This window comes from Pygocentrus nattereri, chromosome 22 (genome assembly GCF_015220715.1).
Source record: "Pygocentrus nattereri isolate fPygNat1 chromosome 22, fPygNat1.pri, whole genome shotgun sequence".
Classification (NCBI taxonomy): Eukaryota; Metazoa; Chordata; class Actinopteri; order Characiformes; family Serrasalmidae; genus Pygocentrus; species Pygocentrus nattereri.
In genome coordinates this window covers 7,508,686-7,524,222 of record NC_051232.1, presented here as the reverse complement: position 1 = coordinate 7,524,222, position 15,537 = coordinate 7,508,686, and the positions used below count along the sequence as shown (strand labels likewise).

The 15,537-nt window shown below is 43.5% G+C and overlaps 1 protein-coding gene across 11 annotated transcripts in view; it reads right to left on the bottom strand.

Moving 5' to 3' along the window:
* Positions 1-1,539: 1,539 nt before the first annotated feature.
* The window catches only part of fat1a (FAT atypical cadherin 1a), a 138,640-nt gene continuing 124,642 nt past the window's right edge, over positions 1,540-15,537 (bottom strand). For 5 of the 11 annotated variants that reach the window (XM_037532833.1, XM_037532834.1, XM_037532832.1 and 2 more), the window contains 7 exons: positions 15,360-15,513; positions 15,103-15,213; positions 13,583-14,232; positions 12,395-12,532; positions 7,556-7,615; positions 6,298-6,333; positions 1,540-4,234 (listed from right to left, as the gene is read on the bottom strand). In XM_037532833.1, coding sequence (XP_037388730.1) covers positions 3,573-4,234; positions 6,298-6,333; positions 7,556-7,615; positions 12,395-12,532; positions 13,583-14,232; positions 15,103-15,213; positions 15,360-15,513 — 1,811 coding nt within the window. In that variant the 3' untranslated portion in view covers positions 1,540-3,572. Of the gene's footprint in view, positions 4,235-6,297; positions 6,334-7,555; positions 7,616-11,633; positions 11,695-12,394; positions 12,533-13,582; positions 14,233-15,102; positions 15,214-15,359; positions 15,514-15,537 lie in introns of all 11 variants that reach the window. The other 6 variants (XM_017721359.2, XM_017721362.2, XR_005129362.1 and 3 more) reach the window with 5 other exon arrangements.

Genomic DNA, 15,537 nt, shown 5'->3' with positions numbered 1-15,537 from the left:
AACACACCACCACCACGTCAGTGTTACTGCAGTGCTGAGAATGATCCACCACCCAAACAGTACCTGCTCTGTGAGGGTCCATGGGGGTCCTGACCACTGAAGAACAGGGTAACAGAGTATCAGAGAAACAGATGGACTACAGTCTGTAACTGTAGAACTACAAAGTGCAGCTATACAGTAAGTGGAGCTGATAAACTGGACAATGAGCATAGAAACGAGGAGGTGGTCTTAATGTTATGGCTGACCGGCGTAAAGTGCTCTATATTGATCAGTTTCCATTAGAATAGTTCCAATCATGGACACACAAGTTCCAGCACCCCTGAAAAATGGACAGTGGGCTATATAGTGAATGGAATCCTGTCTGAATGGCATATTGGTGCCATCTAGAGGTCGGAGTGGGGATTACTCTCACGTTTGCTCTATATATTTCCCATGATATTTATCATGTGAAAATAATCTTGAGATGATTATCTTTAGCTATATGATGTTAAGATAATTAGAAACAGACAAGAAAATTATTCAGAGATGAAAAAATGAAAAGCTAAGGCAAAAAACCCAAAAGCCCGATTCCCTCTGGGAACTCAGGAAAACAGACAACTTTACTACTTCATAGTGGTTTTAACAGAAAATGAAATTATGGGTGATTTCATTTTTTTTGCTCAGTGCTGTATCGTTGGACACACAGTAAATGGTCATTCTTCAGCATTAAGATGCTTCAGAAAATAAACATGGTTATATAAATTAGAAACTGTAAATCCAGATAGATTAATATGAAAAAATACCACTTTAACGAGCAACTTTATAACGTACTCACAATATATCGCTGCTGTGGGAAGAAGACCTTTTATCTCAATTTTTGTCATTTTTCAGTTTTTGACATAATTAGTAAGTGCCTGTTTTCTTTCCCATTGTCTATAAATTTCATGATGAACGGACAAAGAGAAACGGCCCAAAATGACTTGGAAAAATTCTGGTTCCATTGACTTACATTAAAAGTAAAGTACGTTTTTTGCTTCTCCTGTAAAGTTACAATATTGGAGATGCAAGGTTTTCTTTTCTGACGACATGGCTTCTATGGCAATGGATGATTTTAAAGATTATTAAGATTAAAGATTAAGAGACCCTTATTAGTCCCACAATTTTAACCCATCCGCGCAATGGAGCACCACATACACACTAGGGCACTTGCCTAGGATGGTAGGCAGCCCTATCCACAGCACCCAGGGAGCAGTTGGGGGTTAGGTGTCTTGCTCAAGGGCACCTCAGTCACGTCCTGTTGGCTCAGGGGATCAAACTGGCGACCTTCCAGTCGCAAGGTTGGTCCCCTAACCTCCAGCCCACGATTGCCCTAAATGCCAGCTTTCAGCGAGCAAAACATTTTCATTCATTTTTCATCAAAAAAATCTTTTAAATGTCATGGAAAGTGAATAATTTGATTGACACGTATCAGAATCCTGATTATCAGTGACTAATTCAACATAAAAGCAGAGCTCTATCACACCAAAGTCTTCAGAAAGTGAGGACGCGATACGAACGTTGTTATTTTTAAGAATAATTTATTGCCAGTAGTAAAGCGGTTAAGCTAGTGGCAGTATTAAAAAAAACAAACCATAAACAAGACCAGAGCATCGCCCACACGCGAGCGGACGCCTGAAAAAGAACGCATCCACGCTTCATCTCGCAATATAAATATACTGGGTCCCGTTTTTTTACGGTGGAAAAATAAAGAGGTTTCAAAGTTGCAATTTACAAACAAACGACAAAAAATATGAAAAGAACATCACAATAAAATGCGGACGCCCGGGAAATATTTACTTGTGGATCGAGAGTGGAGACAGTCGAACGTTTCTCGCACATCAACTCATACATCTTTATTTTTTTTCTTCTCTTCTTTTTTTTGTGTGTGTGAATGAAAATACAGTAAGGCTGATAATGACACTCCTTTAGCTTGTGCATTTTTTCCTTTCTTTTTTTGGAAAATAAAAATCGTATCTACAAAACAACCTAGTAAAACTTTGAAATCAAAACTGTACAGTACCATTTACATTACAAATGAATGAGGATTTGTAACTTTAGAAAAGAAACACAACAGTTTGCATGTTTTTTTTTATCTATACAAATACAGACAGATATCGCTTTGAAATGTTGCTTTTCTTTTTTTTTTTCATGGGCATGAGGGTGTGACAACATCTTTGACACGGTTTCTCTGACATCGTGTGCATAATAACAGTATCGGCACAGCAAATTCGCACGAAAATACGTCCTCAGCTCCACGACCGCTAGTGGAATGAACTGCTGTGTCCAGACTCCTCTAGGCAACGAGAGGAGGAACTGTCCTTGTCCTTGTTCGTGTTTGTGTCGGAAAATATCTTGCATACAGCTCGAATGTGTGTATGAATGCGCGAGAGGTCTGCGACCCAACCCAAGCCCGGAAAGGACCAACAGGATGATGACACCGCTGACAACAGTGAAATCACTCCAGCGTGTGCTTCAGTGTTTCCTATCACTGTGTAAAAGATGCACGAGGCCTCCGATGCTGTTGGGTACTCTGTGCTTTTCATTAGACAGGTTTCTGCGTCAGTCTTACAAGGTTAAGTTCTCTCACAGTGCGTTAAGTGTTCCTGCAGTAGCAGCAGTAGCATGAGGAACTTTAGCACAGCTGAGCTAACAGCTGATCATCCGCGCTGCGATCCGCGTTTCCACAAAAATTATACTGACAATAAATATTAGAGTACCAGTTCATCCAGCAGGACATTTTCTGTTGATGAGCTTAAGAGCTTCGTAATGAGCGCTGAGCTGTAAGACTTCAGCGGTAACCCGTCAACCTTAGCGTGCGTGAGCAGGTTCAGGGCTGGTCTAAAACCTCCGGGTTCGGATTTGGGTTCTTTGTTCTTTGTTTCATGTTTTAAATTCAGCAGTATTTGTCTGGTTGGGGTTCAAACTTTTGGGGTTGGTCCAGTTTAGTTTCAGCTTTCAAATCAGCAGGTTGGGTTTCAAGGTCACTGGTTCATGTTTCAAATTTAGCAGGAACAATCGGGTTGGGTCAGGTTTGGGTTTCAATTTAGCAGCACCAGTCAGGTCGGATTGGGTTCTGGTTTCAAATTTAGCAGTGCCACTTGGGCCAGGTTTGGGTTTCAAATTTAGCCGTACCATTCGGGTCTGGGTTTCAAATTTAGCAGTGCCACTTGGGCCAGGTTTGGGTTTCAAATTTAGCCGTACCAGTCAGGTTGGGGATCTAAATTTAGCCGTACCAGTCGGGCCATTTTGGGTTTGGCCAGTTCTCAAACTCCCAGGTTCGGAGGAGATTCAGGTTTCAAATTTAGTGGTACCAGTTGGGCTGGGTTGGGTCTCCCTCTCATGGGTTTGGGTCAGGTTCAGCCTTCAGCTTCGTACCCGTGCAGACCTCCAGGATGCGCGAATCTAATGCTTTGTTGAGTCCTTGAATGTCTGTAAGAGTGACTGCAGTTTGTTTGTGTGTGTTTGTGTGTGTTGCTTTGTTGATGATAAGAGTCTCCTGCATAAGATTTAGTTTTCAGGCACTTTTCTTTTTTCTGCTCTTTTTGGATCCAGTGTCAGACTTCAGTATGCTGCTGTTGTTGTTGTTGTGAATCCAGCGGAGGTATGATGAGCCGCTGAAACTGCGCTCCTCCGTCCTCTCCGCCACTGTCGTAGTCGCTCATCAGCGCCTCCGACTCCTCACAGCAGGCCGACATGTCCGAGCACGAGGCTGTGGACGTGTACAGCGACAGCGACATGTTATCCGCTGCTGGGGCGTCTAAATCCCGCCCGTAGCCCAGCGGGTAGCGCCCTGGCCTGGACCCGGAGCCAGAGTTGCTGGGGTCACTCTGAGGCTCCGGGTCCGAGGGGTAATGGTGGCGAGGGAGGTAGGGGCTGAGGGTGTAGAGCTGGGGTAAAGGCGGCCTCTGGCGCACCGCTGATCCTCCGGGGCTGGAGGGGGCGCTGTTGAGCGCTCGGCTGCTGGGTGACTGGAGCGTGTCATAGCCATACTCCGGCACGGGCGGGGGCGGGGGCAAGTCGTCATGCGGGGGGAAGTCGTCGGGCGGAGGCGGGAAATCGCTCTCGATGTCATAGCCGCCGGGGTAGTAGTCCGTGTCCAGCAGGGCGGGGTCATTGTATAGAGTGGGTGGAGCCTCCACCACCTCATACTGAGGAAACTCCTGGATTCCAGGAAGCTGAACGCTTGGCATCCAATCAGATGTGTCCCAGTGATATCCTACAGGGCCAAACATGAGATGTTAAAAACAGCATCATCAGGACTCTGAAGGAACATTCTAGAGTTTTTCAGCATCTGCATCCACACCGCATGGTCAACAACCACAATGGTAAATACTCATTTCCATGTTAAAACATTTTAATGCGAAACTAATGAGCAGCTGCTGAATTTCATGATTAAATGTTTGCAATATGTGATGATCTCGCAAATTTCAAACAACCATAATCTTTAAGTTTTAAGACTTTACCAAAGCTGCTCTTAGGAAAGTTTATCCAACTTTCCAACTCCAAATAGTTCAAGTTACTTTTTGCCCAACTTTTCAGGTTCCATGTTGAGCTTGTGAAAGCTCTGCCCACACTAAACTCAATTACCATAAATTCATCCCTCTGGAAGACCAGTGTCACCTCTGAAAGAACAAATTATACAGATTTGAAGCTTCATTTATAAATATCATTGTCTAAAGAATTCAGAAATATCCACGTTTCGCACAAATGTTTACTAACAGAATTCAGCAACTGCCCATTGACTTCTACTGTAACGGAGTTTTGACTCAACAGGTTTTCTTCTCTTTTCCAAGCACAGGGAAGCGTTTAAAAACTCTAGTCTGTGGAAATCGTCCACACGATGCAGGTGCGGCAGATAAAAGTTAGGTTGAAAAAAACTAGAATATTCCTTTAACCCTCTACTGCACGGTGTTGCCATATGGTAACAATTAATTTATCGTAATTTTACTGAAAAGCAGTGAGATAAAATCTGTGTTTTCTTATTTAATTGGGAAGAAGGGTCTTTTACTTTGAAAGGACAAATATTTCATGACACCACATGACCAGGATTTTTTATTATGATGTTGTTATTACTACACATTCCAAATGGCAACTGAAACTGTAATCATTTCCAATATTTGTAAAATTTGGGTCCTACATTCACGAGGTATAAATTGGATTAGTTTGTTCTTGTTTTCAATAAAATGATGAAAAAAATTTTTAGACAAAAATTTAATTTTGTGTTTTTTTTTTAGATTTTATGGTGCTATGGCAAGATTGTGCATTGTTGCCAAATGGCAACAATTTACCAAATAACCCACTAAAATTTTAGAAATAAAATAATTTTTTTCCAATTATTTCCATTATTTAAGCAATTTCAAATAACAAAAATGCATTAAAACAGTAGCTAATGTCTGAGTAATAATTCATGCGGTAGAGGTTTAATAATCTTAGAATTAGGTGAACCGAAACAGAAACCACACCAACCCTGGACAAGCAACTGTTAATATCAACAATGTTAAAAACAACAGCATGCATATCACACCAGCACTAATAATAAAAATAAAAATAATTATAAATATGAATCACACGGTGTCACATCACACACACAGAACACGCAACAAGCTGATATAACGTGATACAGACACAGCACAATCACCTGTAAGTCTTATTAGTACTTTTTTTAGGAACTCGTTTAAAAAATAGAAAGACATCACTTGGTGCCCTCAGAACCACTTCATCTGATGCTAATGTGAGCTAGAAGTGACCAGTTAGCATAATCTTCTTTTCATAATGCTAACTCTTTCATATTAGCGTTATATAGCTTTTATATATAACTAAATAATGTAATTTAATACATTATTTCTGTATTAAATAATAATGCAATAAGATAAAAAGTAGAATATTCAAATCACTTGGCATCAACACAAGGAAATACTTCAGCTGATGCTAATGTGAGCTAGTTAGCCATAGTTTTTGTAATGCTGTTTTATCTTATCATTTGGTTTCATATAATTCAATAAAGTAGTAAATTTTAGCACAGCTAAATGCTAACGTAGCTAACGAAGCAAACCTAGCCACTACCTGTTACTGTTAGCGTTCATTTGGTTTCTGTGACGTTCGCGTTTGTGTGAGAAATGATTTCGTTCAGCTGCATTTGCTGAAATGAGGGTTCCCTGACTGGAGCGCTGCTGAAATCTAAGTGTTTTCTGTCGCGGCGCGACACACATGCAGGGTTTAGTCGGCGCTGAGGGGAAAATCACAGGGCTTCAGGCAAAAAACACAGAAATGAAATTTCACCTCTTGGGTTCTTGAGCTCATGAGGCGAGAACGACTCTTTAGACGACAGCAGAGAGCAGAGAAACGAGAAAGAACATGTCAGATATCTACACCTAGAGCGAGAAGGAAGACCAGAGAAAGAGACAGAAACTTCCAGAGACCACATTTATGCCATTCCGCTAACCGTGAGCGTCACATTATGAGCGGGGATGAAAAGACGGCGGCTGCCACATTGTGCCACCAAATCTGCAACAGAAACATAAAAACGTTCCATTTCACCCATTTCTCTGCTGGGATGAGCATCGGATGTGCCTCTGGTTGGCATTTTTGAACAATTAGATATGCAAAAGTAGCAGTCAAAAGTTTGGGCACACCCATGCAGGCAAGCTGTCCTTTCCTTTAGAGCTCTTTTTCCTAATTTTCCACCTTTATGAATAGCAGGCCTGCTAATCCAGCTAAGACCAGCTTACGTGTCTGGTTTCAGGGGGTCTCTGAAGGTCATTTACCACTGTCGGCTCACCGATGGCAGAGCTGGTGGTCTGCTGGCATTTTGCTCAGCGTTTTTCCGGGCGGCCCACTCTGTTTAAGCAGAGTATTTGACCAAATTCCACTTATCATCACCAATTTTCCAGTAATAGTCCAATTCATTTATTTTTCTTTCATTTTTTTTCTTTAGCTACACTTTGTAAATGAATTTAATACGTAATTTTAATCCAGCTCAGCGTCAGCAACGTTTTCTATAAAATTTTATTTTATATCAGGAGGCCAAGTCATGATTTTGTCTCTCTCAGTTGTTTATAATATTTGTCATAGTTTATTTATTATCTCTGCATTTACAACCTGTTTGAGAAGATTAGAAACTAGTTAGATCTTGTAGGGAGGACAGTACTCTGGGTGGTCCGAGGGGGGACGAGCAGTGGCGAGCAGTCAGCGGGGTGCCGACCTTCTCAAGCCAGCGGACCGATACATGCTGCTATCTGGGATTCTCGCTGGTCTAAGATGGCCAAGGTGGTCGACTTAGCAGGACGACATTTAAAGGTGAAAAGATCCTCAACATCGTTACAAACATGCGTTCAATCATGATTTATCTCCAAACTTCTGACTGCTGCTGTAGCTCAGACGGAAAGCCTTTTTTCCAGAAACGTGGCTGGCTAGAGAAATGGCATCCATGTGGTCTAAACCTCCCACCCAACACGTAGAAACAGACATCACTGCACAGACAGGAGCACACACATCAGGAGCAGCTACTCATGGATTTGATGAGACAGTAAAACAGTACCTTCCGTCTCCACCGAGCCAGCCGTTGAGCTGACCAGGTGGATTACTGTCACTAGGGAGGCTTTGGGAGAGGAGGGGTGGGGGGGCAGATGAGAGAGAGCTAACGTTAGTGCTGAAGAACATCTCACGGACCGAGAAGAGAAGAACCACAGGAGTCAAAGCGGCCGTGAGGGAAAGGGGATTGACGTCAAAGTCACAGGACTGTTTTCACCACAATTGCACGCCTTGGTTTGGGACTCGGCCACACGGACGAAGTGGAGGGTAAACAAAGGACGACAAAGACGGACGCTTTCCAAACCTTTCCCAGCTGAAAGGAAGAGCCTGGTTCAAAGCCTGCGCAGTTTCTCCTTTAGCACCACACACGGTCAGCTAAGACACGTCTGCCGCTTTAGACTAACTGGGCAGTCGTGGGCTGGAGGTTAGGGAACTGGCCCTGTGACCAGAAGGTTGAGCAAGACACCTAACCCCCAACTGCTCCCCGGGCGCCGTGGATAGGGCTGCCCACCGCTCCGGGAAAGTGTGCTCACTGCCCCCTAGTGTGTGTGTATTCACTAGTGTGTATGTGGTGTTACACTTCACGGACGGGTTAAATGCGGAGGTGGAATTTCCCCGGTTTCCCCGGATTAAAAAAAGTATCACTTCACTTACTGGAGCTAAGAGGCTATTGCAGCTAACAGCTAATGGAAGCTTATGCAGCAATTAGCGCCGATGCTAACCGCATGTCTGAATCATCACACGCTCGCCTCAAACCGCTTTTAAGTAATCTTGCCTGCAGTGGGCCAGTCAGTGGGGTCCGGACCTTATCAAGCCAGTGGACCGATATATACGATATATAATCTGGGATAATCTGGGATTAGCGATAGAGCGATACTATAGAAGCAAAAAAAAAACTGTATAAATGTGATTTTTTAAAATTTAAACAACTTTTTTTAAACTATTGACTAAAAATGAAGATGAGAAAAACATTTAAGGTTGTTTTTTTGTGCTTTTGCAAAAAGCAGCCCGGTCCAGTTTTAAGAACATTCAAAGGTTCTACTGCAGACATTTCAGTCTAAAATGGAGACGCTGATGAAGATTTGATTATAGACGATAAAGAGAACCCAGCAAAAGGACATCGGTCTCCTAAAATTACGGTTCTAATGTCCCGCAGAGCCACGGTGCTACTTTTAGCTCTGCACTGAAGCTATGAGGCTAATGCAGCTAGCAAGAAATGGACGCTAATGTACAGCAATTTGCTTTGTTAGCATGTCTCATCGCCCCACTCTCGTCCCAAACCGTGTCGGGTTGTTAAATAATCGAAAACAGACCTGCTTTCATGGCTTTGGACGTTCTATGATAAACTTATCAAGGAGACTAAATGCAGTCTCCAACATGGAGGCTACGTCTGTTTTTAGCAGGGCTACATTGTTTTGTGCAATTTAAATAGACAACAGCATGTCGTACAGCGTCAGAGCCCACATGAGCCGTCAGTCAGACATGACCTAACGGCTCTAGTTAGCTCTAGGCTAGTGTGAACGTTGGTGGGATACAGGATTTACGTTAGCCACATTAGCCTTGTAGCTCCAGAGCAAGACTTAAGAAGCAAACATGCCTTGGCTGACCGATTCCATCTGGACTAAGACGGGAATTTGTGCAAGACTTTTCACCCAACTATTCCTCTGTGGTCTGCACAAGCTCAATGAGGTGCCAGTGCCCTACATTTGACAGTCCTGTGGTCTTCCACAGGCGGCTGAGGGGGCTAATCCGTACACGGCTTGGGCGTAAAGTGGTTGAGAAGTGGCGTGGAGTGGAGATTTTTGTGCTCATGATGGGAACAAACACACCAATAACAACACTGCGGGTGCCACTGACAGCGGGACTGAAGGAAGGGTCAGGAGAATTCTCAAGGATAAAAGAAAGAAAAGGAAAGGAAAGAAAAGGAGTAAGTATGTCCGGCCCCAGGCAGAAACGGAAAAGGAGCAGCGGAGCTGGAAGCCGCAGAAAATGAGATTTGCGCAGTTCTGATGGGCCTCATACATTCCAGGGACCTCAGACAGAGGTTAGATTCTTCAGATGAACACTAAACACGTCACTGTGTCACGATTTGACCCGTCCAGGCCCGTCCTGCGCACACACGCATTCCACTGTGGCTGCTGCTGCTCGGTTGGACAGAGTTTACAGAACGCTGGCAAAAGCTGTTAAAGAGCCTCAGTTATTTACAGTAGACAACTACGAAGCCAGACTCACTACACAGTAGCCACGTTTACATGCAGCCTGATAATCCGTTAATAATCCGACTAATAGCTCAATCAGAATGTAAACACCTCAATCGGAATGGTCTAGTCCGATTGAGGCCATTCGGGAATACAATTTCTATCCAATTGACCGAGGTGGGTTAACCTCTAAATAATCCATTAAATAGAAGAATAATAGCTGTGTAAAAGCCTGAATCCGATTACACTCCAATTGGAGGGTGTATGAACATTCTGCACATGCGCGGCGCGTCATAGCGAAAGGTTTATACCGGTCAATATGGCGGAGCTGAAACTGGTCAGCAGAGGAGACGAGGTTCATATTCTGAGCTTTACAAGACGGCGGCGGGACGGACGGCCAGCTTATGTGTCTCAGAGCACGAGGTCTTCCTTTATAAGTGCATGTGAAGGACTTTTTTCTGAGCCGGACATCAGTTTAAAGCAATTAACAACACAAGCACTGCTCACTGCTGCTCATCTCACTCTGACTGGACCTCACGTGATGTCCGCTGTCATGGTAACGTTTACTCTCAGCGCTGCTCCACGCATGCGCGTCATTTTGCATCGGATTACTTGTAGTGAGCACGTGAACCAAGATTTTCATCAGACTGTTGAGCAGAGTGAGCATAAACACCTCAGTCTGAATCTGTAATCCGATTGTTTTCAATCAGATTGGCAAAAATCTTTGTATGTAAACATGGCCAGTGTTTCCAGTTTAAAGTGTTACTGGACTGTGGTGTTGTAACAAATTTGCTAACACCATGCTAGCTCAGTCTAATCTATCCTACCAGTGAGTACTTTTACATGAGCTTTTCTGAATATCTGATTTTGTCAGTACTCAGATTTCTGCTTTGCAACCAGCCAATAAACTCATGTTTTTTATAAAAACATTGTGTCACTTCACAAAATATGAACATAAATCTACATTCTAGAAGATTTAAATCCTTCATTTCGTCAAGTATGTCTTTGGTTTCAGCTTTGCTCTAAAGTGTTTTGCTGTGTCTCGTGTCTGTTTTGACATGCTCAGACTGAGAAAACCGAAAGAAATCAGAGTAAGAGTTCACATGCACTGAGAAACCTGATGACTGAGCTAAAATCCAGCTCCAGATTTCTTAATCAGGTTTTAGAGACCTTTCTCCAATGTAAATAATAGGAGTGTGCTGTTTACATGACCATTTGAGTAATATTTCAGATAACGGTGTGATTACGATCAGATGTAAGCGCACTCAGTGTTGCCTTTCAGATCCATCCTAAATACTTAGACTAAAAATTCAGAATTTTTGCTGACATTCTGTAAAACTTCTCCAAATAATCAACAGCGGCCACAAAGGAACCCATTTGCGGGTGGGACTTGGGCAGGCCGATCTGGGACAGTTTCTTGTGGGGGGGGGGGGATGGTCAGGTGTGAGAAAAAAGCACAGAAAAGGGGCAAAATGAATGGCTTAGAAGGTTAAAGGTGATCATCTGATGATGTAGACAAGGTGGACGTCCTATACCCTTGCTTAATCCCCTGGGCTGAGTTCTTCAACCATCCATTAGCAGCTTTGACTAGACACAACAATAAATCAATAAGAGAAGCAGAACAGACAGATGAATGAATCAACATGCGCTGAGTAAATTTGGAAAAAAAAAAAAAATGCCGAGGCCATAAACTCGATAAAAAGGCGTATCGGTTGTCAAGCTCATGGCATATTCAGTTGGAGGTTCCTTCAAGCAATGAAAAAACCAAAGAAAAACGGGCTGAGGAAGACAGAAAAAGGAAATTTTTCTTTTTTTTATGCATTGAGAATCTCATAAGGCCTTTGGTGAGGCCTCCCCTTCCTTCGCCACGTGATCGTGTTGACTTACGAGCAGGCGGCTAGCTAAAACCTTGCTCTGTGTCTTTGGTGGGGTTTGATCCAAATGGGAGCTAAAGTCCCAAGGCAGCGGGTAAAAGAGGGGGAGAGAAACATAACACAACATCATGGACCCATCAAAGCTCAGTTACTCAGTTACAGCCAGAGAAGAAGCGAGAGAACAAGAGAGAGAGGGTTAGCATGCTAACGCTAGCTGTACGGAAATACATGACAAAAGACGTTTACTGGGCTTTCTCATGGACGTTATTAGACTAGGCTGCAGCTCTGAATCTGTAATGTGAAGACTGCTCATCGCTACCGTTTAACATATGAACAAACACCTCACCCGAAAATGCAAATGTTGCTAACACGTGCTAGTTAGCTGAGCGAAAACGTTTGTCAGCCACATCGGCACTTTTGGGTGAAGTCTACTTACATTCCTACTTCAGTTACACTGCCGAGACAAGAACAAGCCAATAATTTCTCACATTATTAATAAGGCGACCTTATGAAATGTTAGTATAAACATACGTAGCTAGCGCAGTCAATAACTCGAAGGGGAGCACCTGTGAACAAACTTTAAGCTAGCTTGACCAAGCTGTTGCTATAACAACCCAAGACACTGATATACTACTGTTATGGTATGCCAGGTGGTTGCTAAGGTGTTGCTAGGTTATCCCAGGTGGTTGCTAGGATAAGCAGTGAGCAGGATAGCCATTCATAGCTATATAGTAGCACGTTTGACTGGACTTGGATTTGTGTATGTATACATACCGTTGTCATCGCAGGATTCGGACTGGAAGGAGCTGAGGGACTGGACCTCAGACATGCTCCCCCTGGTGTTATAGGGGTGACATGCACTGTCCTCCACTGCCTTCTTACTGAGGCACGGGTCCAGATCTACTACTTTAGCTGCAAGTTTACCAGGCAGAGACACAGAGGGTTAGAAGAGCTTCAAAGCAGAAGTACAGCTAAAACTGAATGAGTAGAATATCAGAAAGACAAAACATGGACTACCTCTAAAAACAATTCTAAAAGCGCCAATATCAGTTTTATGTCTGTTTAGTCCAATGCGTGCTCTCCTGTAACGTTCTTCAGTGATGTGTTCAAACAGCAACAGTGTTGCCAGATTGGGTAAAATAACCTAGATTACCAATTTATGTTACTCACTATGAAATAATTACATAATTATAATAAAAGCTGGTTTGCTTTTTTCTGTTGAGTCGTCAATGTGAAAACAAATTCTTAAGCCTCAAGAAATATTTACCCATATTTTTAAAAATATTTTTTAAAAATCATAATCTACAGCTACAAAAATAGTCTAGGTTCACTTTATGGAAAAGGGACTAAATCCCAGGGTGTAATGATTCATGGTATCATGGTAAAACCGGAAAAATGAATATTTGTAGCGACTATGGATACTTTAAAACTGTACTGCGGTATCTCGTACCATCAGTCAATGATGAAAAACTAGGCTGCTGGGTGGGTTCTAGTTAAGTAAAGTAGGAGGAAAAGGCCGTGGCTTATGCTATGAAGCTTACAGACTCTCAATGTTGTGATTTCTAAGGTATATTTGTTCTATTTGAGGATTTTCTACACTCTTAGCAAAAAGGGTTCAATATAGTTCTTTAGCTGGTAACAACAGTGGAACCCTTTTTGGTGCTACATAGAACCCTTTTCAAAAAGTTTCTATAAAGAACCATCTACAGCACATTCTCCATCAATCTGAAGAACACTTTCACGATGCCAAGAACCCTTAAATCACGTGCTGATGGTTCCATATAGACCCATTTTTTTTGACTAAGAAGCCTTGAGGGACCATCGTTTTAAAGAGCTCTAATGAAATACAGAGAATCAAGCTGAATCTCAACCTCAGGATCGGAAAACTGTTTCGAACCTAAGACTACATGTATCGCTACACCCCTAACAGACAGCTACGTGTAACAGTGAGCGTCTCTCTACCATCGTAGTCGTAGTCCCAGCTGGGCTTCTGGATGGAGTCGCTGTCTGAGACAGAGTTGGATGGTGGTGGTGGGGGCAGGTTTGGGGCGACGCTGCACACGGCCACGGTCTTGCGGTGCCCGTGGATAGAGTCCGGGTTAAATGTGCTGAACTCGGGGTGCTCGGGGATGGCTGAGCCCTCGAACGAGTTCCGGTCCAGGTTGTTCCGCGAGTCGCTGGGAATGCTGGGGGTATACGAGATGGGCCGCACGGGCACCTGCGGCGGCACGTCCGAGTAGATGTTCTTGCTGGGCTTGGAGTCAAAGTACGGCCGCTGGAGGAAGGAATGAGGGCCGGAGCCTCCTAAACGCTTAGTGCTGTCGTCCGGGGACATGTCGGATTTGGAGCGCCGGCATGCGCGCTTGCGGATCAGCACGAAGAGCAGAACTATGAGGAAAATGCTGGCGACAAAGACGGCGATGCCGATGACCTCCTCCAGCCCGATGTTCCAAGACGTGGAGATGAAGTCGTTGCGGACTTCGGCGCGAAGCTCACACTGGCGCCCCCCGAAGCCCAGTGAGCAGTTACAGCTGAAGGAGCCATACGTGTTGTGGCACTGACCTCCATTAGTGCACGGGTTCTTCATGCACTCGTCCACGTCGCTCAAACACCTGGGGGCAAAAAGGCACAGTTGCCATATGTATATATTCAAAAGACCCACCTGTGAGGGCTGAAGCTCTGCTGCAGCGCACTGTGTTGCTCTGATAGAGTCTGTGAATGTAGCCCTCTTGTTCTTTCAGCATATAAATGCCTGTAAAGTGATACTTTCATGACCCCGACATACAACAATACACAGTGCTCACAGGAGACCCACTGATAAATCAACAAGCAGCAAACTAACACACAGACGCTGCCTTTTAGATGCCGTCTTTTTCAGAGAGATCCATGCGATTGCACAGCTGAAGACTTGGACAACTAAAGTACGGCAAAAAAAATCTTCCAATACTGGATGAACTGGTGTCTTCAGTCCCCAAACACTTAGTAAGTGTTGTTAATAGGAAAGGTGATGTAGCACAGTGGTTTGGAATATGTTCCAGGCATCAAATTGCTGTCGTCAGAATAAAACCTTGAATCTCTATTTTTGTAGCTTTTCAGTTTTTTTACATAATTTGAAAATTCCTATTGTCCTATTTACACCATGTGTGAATTTGATCATGAATGGACCAAAAGAAACGACCCAAAATTTACTTGAAAAACCGCCTAGTTCCATTGACTTGCATTAAAAGTAAAGCATGTTTTTCCCTTTTCCAGTAAAGTTACCGTTCTGGAGATGGATGATTTTATTCTGACAGCAGTGAAATTCAGAACGAGAATATATTTAAATATATTATATATAATATATTTAAATTTATTACATAATTTTATATTTAAAATCTGACACCACCAGGTTTATAAAGCTCAGAACGTCACCCACCCTATATCACTCACAAGCCCGTAATGCCTGCAGTGTTTGCTCTTTTTATGCAGTAATCCTGTCGTACCTGTCTCCTTGGAAACCGGGCTCACATTCGCACACCGGGCCGTCTAAGCTGTCGATGCAGCGACCACTGTTCTTACAGGGGTTCTCCGTGCAGTACGGACCCAGCTGACACCTGACGCACAGAGAGGAGCGATCAGAACGAGAAGTCTAACAAAGAGTCAACAGTGAAGTCCAGAAAGACCTTCGCAAGCTTTAACATGTTCTACAGGAAGTTCAATATGTTTCCAGGGCTGTTGAAGTGAGTTTGTAAGTTCTCACCGCTGGCCGGAGTACTGTCCTCGGCACTGGCAGTAGAAGTCGTCTCCGCGGGGGACGCAGGTTCCTCCATACAGGCAGGGGTTTGAGGAGCAGGGGCTGATACTGACCTCACAGTGAGTGCCCATAAACAGAGCACTGCACTTACAGAAATAACCTACAGCAACAACAATATACATAA